Source organism: Musca autumnalis, unplaced genomic scaffold (assembly GCF_047663935.1).
Source record: "Musca autumnalis isolate F117 unplaced genomic scaffold, ASM4766393v1 scaffold_4, whole genome shotgun sequence".
NCBI lineage: Eukaryota > Metazoa > Arthropoda > Insecta > Diptera > Muscidae > Musca > Musca autumnalis.
Genome location: NW_027411977.1, coordinates 142215314 through 142231777, shown reverse-complemented (window position 1 = coordinate 142231777; position 16464 = coordinate 142215314). Strand labels below are relative to the sequence as shown.

Here is a 16464-nt window from a genome sequence, read left to right as displayed (position 1 = left end):
ATCAAACCAAAACCCTTCATTATTTCTGAACGGGAAACTAATTGAAAATGTCAATAACTTCTGCTATCTAGGTAGCAATATCAACCCTAGCGGCGGAGCAAATGATGATGTCGACATCCGCATTCAAAAATCCAGAGGTGCATACTGCAGCCTAAAAAATATTTGGAACTCTGGTGCATATTCTCCAAAAACGAAACTGCACCTTTATAATGCCTGCGTCAAGTCAGTACTACTGTATGGATCTGAAACCTGGCTAGTAAACGAAAGAATTAAAAATAAACTGCAAGTTTTCACTAATAGATGTCTTCGCAACATTTTAAAAATATGGTGGGCAAGGACTATCTCAAATGAAGACCTCCTACAACTGGCTCAGCAAGAAGATATTAACATACAAATAAAACGACGCAAATACAACTGGATCGGTCATACACTCCGTAAGCCTTTTGATGATATCTGCCATGAAACACTGAGCTGGAACCCCCAGGGTAATCGCAGCAAAGGACGGCCAAAAACCACTTGGCGAAGAACCATTTTCAATGAAACCGGAAAAACATTCAATGAGTTAAGATACATTGCATCGGATAGAGTAAGATGGAGATTCTATGTGAATAGTTTATGTTCCTGATGGAATATGCTAATAAATAATAATATAAAATATCCGAAGGGATGGGCCGATATAGACCTGTAGTGGGATTCTGTAACCGACAAAAATCGGTAAAATTAAATCGCAAAATTATGACTAAAAACATAAAGAAAAGTTGGCATCACCGTTTTTGTCGGTAGAGGCTAGCGACTACTTTTTATTCATCGTTAACTTACCGAAAATTTTCGTTAATTATCGAAATTATAAGCATTTTAATTATACCGACAATTTTCGATAACAGCAAAAATGAGTTACAGAATCCCACTACTGGATTCTTGTTCTATAAACATCTGAAATGAAAAATATTTCCTTTATTATTTTTTCATTTGACAGTTTTTTCCTTTATAAAAGTTTTCATTTAACATTTTCATAGAAACAGAATTGAGCTCCTGACTCTATGCCTCGTAGAAATATTACGATGTGCAAAGTATAGACCAAATCGATCACTGCCTTCGAGAGTTATCGAGCGTATCATTTAAGTGAAAACTTTTGAAATTTTGTTTTTGTTGTTGTAACAGCATAGAAACCGACGTTGAAGCATAGGTTTAATGCTGCGATGAAGTCTCTGGACGAAACACTATGGTTTCGGGTCAATCCGGTACGAGGTACCTGAAGGAGTGGTCCGATTTGGCTCATATTCGAATTTGAATGCGTCGTCAATGAGTTATGCACATCTGATAAAATGTAGTCTATTACAAACATTTCTAAATATTCCAATAGACGACATGCCAAACTCGTTGTTATTGAAATCAAATAAAGGTACTTTACAATTATATCTGAAATCGCTTCTTCCATTCATGCAGTATTGCTATGAGGTAAATACACTACTTTAAATTCAGTTCAAAATTATCGTACAAATTGTGTAGAAATTTATTCAGGCACAAATGTTATTTATATGAAAAAGTAGAATTAGTTTTCAATAGGGTAATTAGGTACATAGATTACTTACATATTCGCCAACGTGTTACAACTTACGTTATCAATTTTCTTGGATGCAGTTTGTGTCACTTTATTGACATACGCAATATGATGCATTTCCACAAAACTATTAGACTTCAATGTCCTCTTTTTCTGGTTAGATTGTTTATGTTTTCTAATTCTATAAGAAGTCTGCAACTAGTTTTTCCGAAATTATCTCCAATTTTGGAGCGTTCTTTCCACATAAGAGTTGCTGGGATATATATCTCCCTCCACCTTTGTTTAAAAGCATTTAATTCATCTCAACTCTCATAACGTCAAAATCTTCTCCAACACATGCACTCACTTGAGTGAAATTTATTGTGTGCTATATAATTATTCTTGATCTTGTCCATGCTGTACAACCTTGTTTTACAAGACTTTACCAAGCAATTTTGTGTTTCTTGTTTGTGAAATATTTTATATGTCGATATTAAAGGAAAGTTTATGAGTTTTAATAGGAGTCATTATCTCTAAATATATTAAAGTTTTCTCCCAAAATATCCTTTAATTACTTTTTTTATATTTGTGAGTAGTTGAATTTTACACAATTTTAAATGAATTTTACACAATGCAAATGAATTTATTTATTAGTAACATTTTTATAATGAAATTTACAGTTAGAGTAGTTGTAACTTCAATTTTTAGTTATTCATACGTTAAACTGTATTTAAATTGTTGGAATTTAAAAATGTAGTTTGTATTCAATTTAATATTTTTATCCATATTATTATAAGTTATTTAAAATTTTCAAACTATTTATTGATTGTTTTATACTAGCCACATATGGCCATATGGCTTGGCTTTGAAATAAAAAAATTTAAATCAAAAGCCAATCGAACTTAAAAATTTAAAGAAAATTTGCAAGTAATCGCCGCTTTCGATCACTTCTGGATTCAAACTACAAATGCTGTAACTTTTTAACAACCTTATCCATTGTTTATTTTACACGAATTTCATATGTTTTTTTGTAGTTGTTATAAAACCAAAAGAAATTTTAATAACTTTTCAATTAGTAAATGTACTGAATTCCTACGCGGCTATAAAATACCACTGAAACAATAGCATTGTAGAGTTTCAGAATGTTCTGAAAAATTTCAACTCCCAATAGTTTAGCTAATACTGACCAGAATGTCAGAAATTATGTAAATTTTTCTATATATTATCGGTTGTGATGCCCTAGCTGGAGTTTTTTATGTGTTATGTTCAATACTAGTTTAGCGCTACAATATTGCCAAAGACAGCAATGCCAAATTCCTATTCGTTTCGGAGATATAGACCAGATAAATGCAAAAATATGTAGTTTTAGTCCGATTTAGATGAGGCCATATAATCCGAACTGGATCTGACAGGACAAAATCCAAGTAGGGTTTTTGTAGTCTCAATATGTTCATTAAAAATTCATACTAGAAGTTGTTTGCATTTTCAGTTTTGCATAGTATTATTAAAGGAACTTAAAGAAGAAACAATATTTAGGTAATTTTTTCATTTATTCAAACAAAAGATGATGCGGTAATTAATTATGTTGTTGTTGGTGTAAACGAATTTTGAAATATAATGGGAGTCAGACCTCAAACCTAGTTCGTAAGAAATGCTGCGTTAGGCAACAACAAATTGCTATTTTTAAAGGAGGTAGCAAGAAAAGTAAAGAAATCATCAGAATTCGCAAATCATTCGCTATATAATGTATTGGATACTGGTTTTAACAGTACAAAAGAACTCATGAAAAATGTGATATGATAAGGAAAAAATTGTTGGGTGTAAGTTAGGTTAGGTTAAAGGACGCGTAACCGTCGACGTAATCGACGGTCACTCCACTCGGAGACCCTATGGTCCATTCTGTTCATCCCTGGGGTGCTGAAAGTAGATAACTAGAAAGCGGTATTGTGGCGGAAGGAGAAGTATTTAGGGGAATATAATTGAAAATAGAGGTTAATTGTTTAGTGTGATACTTCAAATTCTTCTCGTTGCAGCCATTTCAGGCCCTTAGCAAAAAAAGAAGACTTTTTGGTTCAGATTCACAGAAGGCTTAGAGGGATTAAATCGTGTGTTCACCCGTGATTCGTAGTAGCTCGTAAGCAAAATCTGCAGTAGTCGGCGCCTTCGGTTCTACCCCATTTATAAGACATTGCTAATATTGCAGTGGTCTGTGATTATACCTACTGTTAATCTGAATTAAACCTTTTTCAATGAGAATAGAGATAGCTCTGTTCTAACAGCCGCATGAAGTAACACAAGGGTGGCTTGACTAAGTTTTCAATAACGATAACTTGAATAGAACCCCCTACAAATTTTTTTCAAGCTCCATTTTTCCCGAATTATACAAGATATCAAGCGTTTCAGTTTTATTATATATTGCTTCATTTGTTTGGAGTAAACTAAATAATTCATTTGCATTCAAATCCAATTTATTTAAGAATTATACAACGAAAACAAAAAGTCAAAAATTGAAGTAAAAAAATTGGCTCATTTGAATAGAACCCCCTTTAAAACTTGGGAAAACAGAAAGATTGTATTAGAATATCGATGCATAATCACTCTATATTGAAAACGAAGGACTTTCAATAATATTCTGTAAAAGTATATCCCTCCTTATTAAGGATGCACCTGTATATCCTGCTTTGGCAATGATTCTTTAAATAAGCATGTGTAATGCCTAACAAAGCTAGCTTATTTCTTTCAAAAAGTTTATTTTTGAAAGAGTGCTGTCTTCTAGAGTCATATATTTAACGCATTAGTCATTTCCATACATTTTAGAGAATATTTACCACTGTGTAATATGGCTGCCTCTACAGAATATCAGCATTTCTTCTGAAAAAAATTAGGTTTTGACTACTCGAAGTGTATAAAGGTTTAAAAAAAATCATGATGAAATTTCCACTCCGGACACCCGCAAATGTTTCTCATTACTGGAAATGCCTGTTTCAGAACTCCTTTGTAAGTTGTCGTGCGCATTTAGGGTGAAGTAAATTGATGGAGTAGTTTTTCCTGTTTAAGGTTTAGCTTAATGCGTACATATATGCTCTGTTCCAGAACCTGCAAGAAGCTACTAGTTTTTACTACGATAACATTTTTTCCTTTATGTTATCTGGAAAAATAGTTAAAAATAGTAGATTCTTGCAGTACTGGAACAGGCCATATTATAGTGTAATTTTTTATTTATGGGCCCCATCGCCTCAAATTACATGTGAAATAAATGAAATGAAAACTTCATTCCGTAATACCCAGTAATGCTTGTAAAATAATAAAATTTTAAAAATCAGTTGCCATAATGTATTCAATTGTGATAATGTAAGAACTGTTCTGTGATAAAAGTAGTTTAAGTTAAAATTAAAATGATTTATTATTTATTGTATTAAGTATTTGTTAGGGAGTCCAGTTTTTAATACTACAAGAAATAAATCACAAGAGGAAATAAGCAACATTTTCAAATAAATGTTAAAAAATTATATTTTTTAATTTTTTTTGGTAAAATAAAAAATGCTTCACACTGGTATAATATAAAAATTGTACGGACAAATTTCAAAAAAAAAAAAAAAAAAAAATAATAATAATAAGAAAAAACAGCAATTATTCGAATCCCACTAAGAAATAGGACCTACACTTTTTGTAATTAATAGTGTTTAATACAAAAAATTAAAAAAACCTAAGAGTACAAACATTGATAAATTTCATCTAGGCACACAGTGCATTTCTTTTAATTAGATAGCTAATAAAAACCAAAAATGACAAAGAACGATTTTTTTCTATTTAGACCAATATGAAAGAAGTTATGAGTATTTCTTTGCATATATGTACATAGTTTTTACAGAATTCGACTTTTTTTATTTCTCTTAAACCTTTAGTCAAAAAATCTAAAAATGTACTGAAATGTTTTGCTGAGGAGCAGCTTCAACACAGCTAAATAATAAAGGAAATCAAAAACCACTTTTTGCAAAAGTGTACGATTTCACTCAGGAGTCCCATTTATAAATTAAAAAGTTTGGACCTCTGTTAGTACGAGGCTTGTCGTTTCTAAAAACTTAATGACTACCTTGGTCCCATTCGCATTCATCCATATTCTAATATTAATCATTATGTTAGGGTTAACAAATTGTCTTGTTGTGCTTTAATTAATCGGTTGTTCTACTAGCATTCGTCATACTTACAAATTTTAATTATTGATATCACCGAATGACCAACCACTGCGATCGCCCCAATAAAGTCTAATGCCTTGACTGATTTATCTTCATTTCGTTGAATGATTTGCAACGTTTTGTTGAGGAAGTAAAATGTCTTAACACTTGTATATGTACAACCAACCAAAATAGATAAAATCTACCGTTATCACCAAGTAGGGACTACCGTGAAGTATTTATTTGTTTTCTATGTTAAATATTTTAATTCCTAATCACACAATGGTTTGCATTCATGCAAACCACTTCAATATGCAACTATTTCCTATCGCGGCAATATCTGCAAAGTCACCACCAACCGATGAAACCCGATTACATTAATTAAGAAAAAAATTAGATCGTTGGATTATTTTGATATTATGCAATTTTATTTCCCTTAGCAAATTTCGGATGTAATCTATTATTTGATTAATTGTTGTAATGACGTGATACTTCTAAGGGTGATACCCAAAAAAATATGTAAAAATCATCAGATGCCTCAGTCCTAAAACTTGGAACCTATGATTGTTTCTGAAATGTTTGTCGTTGTATATGTAATTAATAACGCTGCATTCGCTTGTAAATACATATATGTACAGTTAGTCAACTTAATTATTGCAAAACCAATATTATTACAAAATTTAAAATAAAACATCATTTTATTGGTATAAATAAATATCATTTTTAATATTTTTGTTAACAGTATAATTCTTACAGATGTTTATTAATAATAATAATAATTGTTCCACAAACATCCCAGATGGGACAAGGGAGACTTCTCTCATATCAATGAGTGCACGCCGATTCATATTGGCTCAATGATATGGGACCTACTTTTTATTGCCGAGTCCGAACGGCGTGTCTTACGACACCACTTGTTGAGAAGTTTTTCATGGCCCAAATACTCAGGAAATGTCGCCAGCATTACTGAGGGGGAATTTTGCCACCGTTGAAAATTTGATGTTGCTTGGCCTGGGATTCGAACCGCAGACCTTCTGAGTGCAAGGCGGACGTGCTAACCATTGCACCACGGTGGCCCCACATTTATTAATATAATAAAATAAAAAGTAGATAAATTTCACTTGGGTGCCACCGTGGTGCAATGGTATGCACGCCCGCCTTGCACACAGAAGGTCGGTGGTTCGATTCCCCGGCCAGGCAACATCAAACATTTTTCAACGGTGGCAAAATACCCCTCAGTAATGGTGGCGACATTTCCTGAGTATTTCAGCCTTGTAAAACTTCTCTACAAGTGGTGTCTTTAGACACGCCGTTCGGACTCGGCGATAAACAGTAGGTCCCATATCATTGAGCTAATATGAATCGGGGTGCACTCATTGATATGAGAGAAGTCTCCCTTGTCCCGTATGGGATGTTGTGGAACAATGTTAGATAAATTTCACTAAACATTTTCTTAAAATTAACAAAAATGAGAACAGCTTATTATTTGCACTGTCAACAAAAGAATTGCAAAATTCACAACTTTTCAGTCTTTTACGGTATTTTTCAAAAAGTTGGCTCTAATATTTCGTATGCCCACCTTTAGCATCAAAAACAGCTTGTAAACGTATCTGAATTTAATAAAGAAGTTTCGGAATGTCATATTCCAATGGTATTTTTTTTGCCATTCTTCTTTATTGCATTTTATTTAGTCCCCCAGGTCAGTGGGCGGCCTATTCCAGGCTTTTTGCTTCAGGTGTACCCATGAATTGTCGATGGGGTTAATGTCTAGACATTGGAGCGGGATGTAAATGACTTTGGTACAGTTGTATAACAACCAAGTCCTACATAAATTAGATTTATGCTTAGGGGCGTTGTCTTGGTAGTACTTATATTGCAATTTGTTTGAATTTTCTGGGCCAACAGGCCCAAATTTCTTGACGCTTTTGGTCAAATCATGTTTTGAAACATCTAAATAAACTTCCTCTTTCATTATTTCCTCCAAAATCTGGATGTTACCAACGTCACTGCTTAGTATACAACCCCATACCATAAATGACAGTTTTCCGAACTTTACGGTATGCATTAAATTCTGGTTTCCCATGGCTGTAAGGGGTTTTCGCAACACTTTTTGAGACCCATCGTGATAATACAGCATAATTTTAGTCTATATAACGTAATGCCGATACTAAAGATGGCGTTAAAAGTTGTCTGAAACAAGTCTGAATAGTTTCTATATATTTTGCTGTGGGAGGGCAATGGTTTTTACCTAGTCACTCGTGATGAGTGCTTGTTATTATGCAGCACTTTTCTGGCTCTTATATGTGACACACGTACTAAAAATAATAAAGCAATAAATAAAGCAATTTTCTGGTGCTGCTTTGGGCTCTTTCGTCAATTTCTTTAATCATTCTCCTGTCGATTCGTGGGGTTACTATTTTGGGCCTGCCATGTAACGCCTTCAGTTTGAGCCTGGCTTCTTTCTCGGTGCGGTATATGATGTTGCATACACTTCTTAGGTTACGAGAGGTGACTTTAAGGAATTCTCTTTCGGATTTACCATTATTATTATTGAAATGGACCAAATGTAGCATATTTTCGAAACCGTTTACCTGACTTTCTCTTTTTCTGATTATAATGTCTATGTTACACACACAAAAAATAATTTATGATCAAAAATTATGGATCTACATGTCCACATACCATAAAAATCATAAAAATCCTTAATTGGAAAAAATCGCGTGGAAAATCCCACGATTTTATTGCACACTCATTCATTTTGCAATTATTTAGTTGACACCACAAAAACCAGGTACCTATCCTTTTTGCCCGTAGCTTTTGTTATTTCTAACCGATTTCTGGATTTATTGGCTTGATGTTGTCATTAACAGGTAAATCAACAGATATTTACAAAAAGTCCAACATTATTGAAAGAATTTCTCGTAGTAATTCCTAATTAAAAATCTAAATTTTTAAAAATTCGTCGTTTGCAATAATATAGTTGACTAACTGTATGTATTTCGGAGAAATGCTCAAATACATGTGATTTGTCATTAAGCCAATAATAGATGCATTAGTGCGGGATGCATGCATTCATAATGCCCCGTCATCGCAGATGCCCTCTGCTGTCATTAGTGATTTGTTTTTTCTTTATTATGAAAATATACTTCAAACTAATTTTCTACACAGTGAAAATCAGAAAAAAATCAATCATTTAGTTGAAAAATAACCCATTTCGTAGTTGGTCTTCGATTTATAGAACAGTAAAATTAGTTTTTTTTTTCAAACAAATTTTTTTGGATGAAAAAGGCAAAATTTTAAACAAGTGCTCTGTTCCAGAAACTGCAAGAATCTACACGGTGCTCTTGAAACAATTTTAAATGGAAGGTGCTTATACCTTAGAAGTTTTTGCGGGTTCTGAAACTACAATGTTCGTAGATGAGAAAAATCAAAAAACAAAAAATATCGCCGGAGCGCTTTTTAAATAAATCGCGATTTAAGTTGACATTTTTAGGGGTTGTTTAGGTTATCACGATTTTGCTTAGAAACCGCAACTCCTATCAAAATGGGATTAAAGAAAATATTGTAGCTATTGAAAATTTTTAAATAAATCGCGGTCAAAATTCACATTTTTAGGTGTTTTTTAGGTTTTCACGATTTTGCTTGGAAACCGCAAGTCCAATCGAAATGGAGCTAAAGAAAATGTTGTAGCTGTGAACATTTTCTAGAGGATTGATGTTTATCATTTGTTCCCAGCCTGTACCATTTTTGAGATAAAGAAGCTCAGTTTACATTTTTAGGTCTTTTGTTAGTGTTGCCGCCGTTTACCTACTTGGTGTCATAAATTTCAATTACGTTAAATTTTATTTTGATTATTTTTTATTTTATTAATTTTCATTTGAGTCATTTATTTGAATGGGGATATCTTCCCCAAGAATTCTAATTTGCGAATATGTACATACTTTCAATTTAGAGTAAATTTCATCTTATGTAAAAACACACATATTTATATTTTTATATACTTCTACTTTTTTCTATTCCTCTTTGACCGTATGTATTTGTTATTGTTTTTTGATCTTTCAAGGAGAAGTAACGGTCCTTGTTTATGTGTCACGTAGACAAAATGCCCAACGACAGAAATAAGCATAGATTATTAACTTTGTAAATTTAGTCGGTAAAAAGGCACGGTCAAAGACAAAATTGTTTTAAAGCGCTCGCTCGCTCACTTTCTTTGCTAATTTTATTAATTTGTAAAATAAAGTGAAATATTTGCACACGGAGTGCTCTTAGAAATTTTGTTCTTTTATTTAAAAGCCGGCTCATATTAACCCGTGCCGCAACATTCTTTAAAACAATTTTTATGAAGTTTTAAATAAAACAAATTTAATATCTTCGTGGTTGAACAACAATAAAATAAAGAAAATTATAATTCGCTACTACGCTTCGCGCGAATAAACAACAAATAATTGTGCGTTTCATATTTATAAGAAACAAAATTTCTTCGTGAACAAACAAACAAAATACAAATTAAAAGAGTCAAGAAGACCAACATTTTTTAATATTGAAAATAATTGGAATAAAATTACACAATGTCCCACCAAGAAGGATTAAAAAGCAATTTTAATTGCAACAAGTGTAATGAAGTGGACAATGATGACATGGTACAGTGTGATAAATGTGATAAGTGGTATCATTTTAATTGTGTTGGCGTCAACAGTGGTGTATCCGAGGTGAGTTGGAGTTGTGACGGATGTAACCTCAATAAGGAGACAACATCCATGGAGGAAAATCAGTCCGCAGCGAATACCATAGGTTTGCTGAATGTGCCGCAAGCGACATCGTCCCCAACAAATGCAGGGGAGTTACTGCAAATGGCAAGTAAGACCACAAGTGGAACCGGCGGAAGAATTCCAACAGCTTCTACAGCATCGACATCCGTGAATAGGCCAACGAACACTTTGTTTCAAGGTAAAGCGAAAGACAATAGAACAAATACGGTTCCCTCTTCGCTAGTACCAGTGAATTCATCTGCAATCACGGGCACACATTCGTCCACATCAAACATAAATCAACCAAAACCGGTTTCAAGCCAACAAAATAACAACGTTACACTACAAGTGGATTTGCAGCTTAAAATGTTGGAAGAACAGCAGCGTATGCAGCAAGAGTTTTTAGAAAGAAAATATCAGATTCTTTCTCAATGTAGCCAACAAGAACAGCCCCATCAAAACTCGTTTAATATGACGTCATCTTGGAACATTTTTTCTGGTCCAACTCCATCTCAACTTGCAGCAAGGCATTCAATTCCTCGTGATCTACCACATTTCCATGGAGACCCGGAAGAATGGCCACTTTTCATAAGCAGTTTTGAAAATAGTACTGCGGTAGCCGGTTACTCTCACGCAGAGAATTTAATACGGCTACAATCTTGTCTCAAAGGTAAGGCCAAGGAGCTAGTGAGAAGTAAACTTATGCTGCCTGCAATGGTGCCGGAAATTATTCAAACTTTAAGAATGTATTTTGGACGGCCGGAGCATATTCTTGAACGAGTTATAGAAAAAGCGAGGAAATTTCCTCCCCCGAAGGATAAATTAGAGGGTATAATCGAATTTGCACTATGCGTAAAAAATATTTGTTCTACCATGGAGGCATGCAAGTTAGACTCTCATCTGAACAACCCCATGTTGGTGAAGGAGTTATTGGATAAACTGAACAGTCAGTATAAATTAAATTGGGCTACACATCCTAAGGACGATCGGATTCCAATCGTGAAATTATTTAGTGATTGGATTTTCCAAATTGCAGATGCCGCCAGTACAGTCGTATCAACAATTCCATCATCAAGAAGCGCTCCAGTGAATACACATGCAGAAGACGTACAACAAAGCAAAATAGTGTGTTTTTCTTGCAGAAGCAATGATCACAAAGTTTCTGTATGCAGTGAATTTAAGAAACTCTCATTGGATCAAAAGTGGAAGTTGGTGAAGACACACAATTTATGCCGGCAATGTTTAAATAGGCACCGCCGTAAATGTTTCATTTATAAAGAATGCGGAATTGATGGTTGTGTTGCCAAGCACCATAGATTGCTCCACAAATACGTGGACCAACAACAAACGTCTTCAGGACAAAGCAGAGCTATTTCGGCAGCCAACACTACCAGTGAAACAATTAATTCTCATTCCACTAAAGAGCAAAATCGAAGTTCATTTTTTAGAATTCTACCGGTGCGCCTTTTGAAGAAAAAAGGGTTCATAAACACATATGCCTTTCTCGACGAGGGTTCCTCTGTAACGTTGATTGAAAGAGACGTTTTTGATCTACTTGATCTCGAAGGTGTTGAAGAGCCACTTTGCCTAAAATGGACGGGAGATACAACTCGCCAAGAAAATACATCAAGAAAAGCTTCGATTTCTATTGCAAATTCTAAAAATGGTGCAAAGTTCTTTTTAAATAGTGTTCATACTGTTGACGGTTTAGATTTACCCACACAGTCGCTGGAAATGGAGGAATTGATATCAAAGTACAAATATCTTGCTGGTCTCCCAATAGAATCTTATACAAATGTTAAACCAACAATTTTAATTGGAGCAGATAATTGGAAGCTCGCAGTGCCACTAAAGATACGGGAAGGTTTGTGGAATCAACCTATTGCCACAAAAACGCGGTTAGGTTGGACAATTCAGGGGCCCAACGACTGTTACCGTCCAGGTTCGTGGCTTAATATACATCATTGTGACTGTCAAGAAAAATACAATGAGCTGCATCAAATGGTGAAAGAAAATTTTAATCTTGAAGATTCATCAGTGAAAACCGTAGTTTCCGCGCAGGACTCCATGTCAATGAATATTTTGAAGACTTCGTGTCAGAATGTGGACGGCCGTTATGAAGTGGGTTTATTATGGAAGTATAATGTGAAACAACTGCCAGAGAGTTACAACAATGCCCGTAAACGTCTTACGTGTCTACAAAAGAAATTTCAGAAAGATAAAAATCTTCGGGATGTTCTCCAAGAACAAATCAACAACTTGCTGAAAAAGGGATATGCAAGAAAATTATCTGATGAAGAGATAAGTAACAATGGTTATCCCGTATGGTACCTGCCAACATTTATAACACTCAACCCCAACAAACCGGGTAAAATTCGAATGGTGTGGGATGGCGCAGCAAAATCTAATGGAGTTTGTCTCAATGACTTTATACACTGTGGACCAGACTTGTTAAAATCATTGGTTGATATTTTGCTGAGTTTCCGCGTAGGAAAAATTGCAATTTGTGGAGATATCGCCGAAATGTTCCATCGAATCAACGTTAGGAAAGAAGACATGCATGCACAGAGATTTTTATGGTGCGATGAAAACGATAATCCTGAGAAGCCGAGTATTTATGTAATGAGAGCGCTTACCTTTGGAATATGCTGTGCACCATGCATTGCACATTACGTACGAGACTTCAATGCTGAGCAATTTAAGAACGAGTTTCCACGAGCCGTCGAAGCCATACAACAATATCACTATGTGGATGATTTCATCGATAGCGTCAACGATGATGAACAGGCGATCGAATTAGCGTCACAAGTACAATATATTCATTCCGCTGGAGGATTTCATATCCGAAATTGGGCGTCAAACAGCAATGCAGTCATCAGCCATCTACAGGATGATTCATCAAAAGATCAGAAGCCACGAGATCTTGCTGAAACTGAAAAGGTTCTTGGTATGTATTGGGACCCTAACAAAGACTCGTTTGTATATATTTTCAGATTTGCCAGACTTCGTCGCGATCTGTTTGCCAGCGAATTAATTCCCACAAAAAGAGAACTACTACAGGTGCTGATGTCAATTTTCGATCCGCTGGGGTTGATATCATGCTACACGACCACATTGAAAATCCTTCTTCAGGAAGTCTGGCGATCTGGAATTGACTGGGATGATGAAATCTGCAACCCTTTACACGTCAAATGGCGGAAATGGAAAACAGCTATCGACTACATATCGTCAATTGAAATTTCCCGATGTTACTCTCCACATATAAATGAAGCGACCGAAGTTGAACTGCACACATTCGTCGACGCAGGCGAAGACGCTTACGCAGCAGTGTGCTATTTACGGGTTGCGTACCAGGGTGGATGTGACGTCACTATCGTTATTGGCAAATCCAAAGTTGCTCCGATAAAACCAATGTCAATACCAAGACTGGAGCTTCAAGCTGCTATTGCGGGTGTTAGACTAGCCAACAAAGTCATAAATATTAAACGTATTAATTTTACATCAAAATACTTCTGGACGGATTCCAAGACTGTGTTGCAGTGGCTTCGAATGGACCCCAAAAAGTTTCAACAATTCGTCATGCATCGTGTTGGAGAAATCTTGGAGACGACTGAGGTGACACAATGGCGATGGGTACCCTCCAAAATGAATCCTGCAGATCTAGCAACGAAATACCAAACGCGCTGGGATGCTGCTATGTGGTTCTCGGGGCCTAAATTTCTTCATGAAAATAAATCAACATGGCCAACTTGTACCAATGTGGGTGAATGCGGACAGGAGGAAATGAGACACCAAGTATTTATTATAAACAAAAGCAAACAATTTAATTTGGAATATTTTTCCAACTGGAGAAAACTCTACCGAGCAGTAGCTACATTTATACTCTACGTGAGCAGATTAAAATCGAGATGTAAAGGAAGGGAACCACCAAAAGATATTTCCTTTGAGATGATACAACAAGCGAAGGTTTTTCTCTTCCGACAAGCTCAGGAGAGCGAATATCTTGGAGAAATTTGTAGTTTAAAAAAGGGTAAGAGTATTGAAAAAAGCAGTAAACTAATTTCCTGTAATATCTTTCTAGATTACGAGGGCATATTAAGGGCCAGGGGCCGTGTATTATATCTAAATCACCAAGATACAATAATATTGCCTACCATGCACCACGTTACCGTCCTGTTAGTTCGCTATGTACATGAGAACTTTCACCACATATCGCATGAGACCGTCATCAACAACATCAAAAGTCAATATTACATACCCAAACTTCGCGTACTGTACAAAAGCATACGTCGATCCTGTCAACATTGCAAGAATTTATCAGCCAACCCGGTTATGCCACAAATGTCTACACTGCCTAAAGCAAGGCTAGCCAGCTTCGAGCGACCATTTACGTATGTCGGCATTGACTACTTTGGACCACTATACGTTACTGTGGGCAGAAGAAAGGAGAAAAGATGGGGTGTGCTTTTTACCTGTCTTACAGTTCGTGCAGTGCACATCGAAATTGCCTACAGCCTTGATACCAGTTCATGTGTTATGTGCATTAACAATTTCATTGCTCGAAGAGGGATTCCCAACGAGATCTACACTGATAACGGGACAAATTTTAAGGCTACAGCGAAAATATTCTCACCCGAATCCAAAGCTTTCGATCTGAAAGATACAGCCTCTATGCTCGACCACATCAAGTGGAAATTTAATCCACCTGCAGCTCCCCACATGGGTGGAGCCTGGGAAAGACTCGTCCGATCCGTGAAAACAACAGTATACACCATTTGTCCAAACGCAAACTTTAATGATGAAACTTTAAGAAACGCCATGGCAGAGGCCGAATTCATAATTAACTCCAGACCACTCACATTCGTTTCTCTGGAGTCATGTGACGACGAGGCACTCACACCGAACCACTTGTTATTGGGTTCATCCAGCGGCTACAAGCCCATAGTCACCGAAACAGTCGACCTGCGTCTACGATGGCGACAAACTCAACAATTCTCCGACCAATTTTGGCGTCGTTGGGTAAAAGAGTACATGCCAACTTTAACCAGAAGAGGAAAATGGTTCCAGAAAACAGAACCACTAAAAGTTGGTGATATCGTAATCATCATCGACGAGAACCTGCCAAGACATTGCTGGCCAAAAGGCAAAATAATCAACACCATAATAGCCAAAGATGGGCAAGTACGTCAAGCAACTGTTCGTACCCAGCACGGTGTCTTCCAACGACCAACAGCCAAGTTAGCAAAATTAGACGTCGGCATTATTGATCAGTAAAATCGTCCCAGGAGCTCATTTACGAGGAGGGGAATGTTGCCGCCGTTTACCTACTTGGTGTCATAAATTTCAATTACGTTAAATTTTATTTTGATTATTTTTTATTTTATTAATTTTCATTTGAGTCATTTATTTGAATGGGGATATCTTCCCCAAGAATTCTAATTTGCGAATATGTACATACTTTCAATTTAGAGTAAATTTCATCTTATGTAAAAACACACATATTTATATTTTTATATACTTCTACTTTTTTCTATTCCTCTTTGACCGTATGTATTTGTTATTGTTTTTTGATCTTTCAAGGAGAAGTAACGGTCCTTGTTTATGTGTCACGTAGACAAAATGCCCAACGACAGAAATAAGCATAGATTATTAACTTTGTAAATTTAGTCGGTAAAAAGGCACGGTCAAAGACAAAATTGTTTTAAAGCGCTCGCTCGCTCACTTTCTTTGCTAATTTTATTAATTTGTAAAATAAAGTGAAATATTTGCACACGGAGTGCTCTTAGAAATTTTGTTCTTTTATTTAAAAGCCGGCTCATATTAACCCGTGCCGCAACAGTTAGGGTTTCGCGATTTTACTTGAATACGTTAAGTCTTATCGATATGGGACCTGAGAAAATCTTAAAGCTGTGAAAATTCTCTACAAGACTGGCTTAAGTAACCTATCCTAAGTTGTAACAGTTGTTTAGATATATAAGTTTAAGTTGGGAATTTGCAGTCA

General features: G+C 35.5%; 2 protein-coding genes across 19 annotated transcripts in view; one reads left to right on the top strand and one right to left on the bottom strand.

Moving 5' to 3' along the window:
• Positions 1–6115, bottom strand: part of LOC141400653 (spliceosome-associated protein CWC27 homolog) — a 29670-nt gene extending 23555 nt beyond the window's left edge. The window contains exon 1 of the mRNA XM_073980004.1: positions 5749–6115. The gene's annotated coding sequence lies outside the window, so the exon portion shown is untranslated. The remainder of the gene's footprint in view (positions 1–5748) is intronic.
• The window catches only part of LOC141400649 (phospholipid scramblase 1-like), a 78464-nt gene that overhangs the window by 5097 nt on the left and 56903 nt on the right, over positions 1–16464 (top strand). For 2 of the 18 annotated variants that reach the window (XM_073979976.1, XM_073979974.1), the window contains exon 1: positions 8916–8957. The exons of 1 other annotated variant lie outside the window; for it this stretch is intronic. Coding sequence is in view for 10 of the 17 variants with exons in the window: in XM_073979964.1 (XP_073836065.1) it covers positions 10284–15737 (5454 nt within the window). In the remaining 7 variants the exon portion in view is untranslated. Of the gene's footprint in view, positions 1–8807; positions 9125–9869; positions 16253–16464 lie in introns of those variants that run through there. 15 more of the 18 variants (XM_073979964.1, XM_073979955.1, XM_073979958.1 and 12 more) reach the window with 15 other exon arrangements.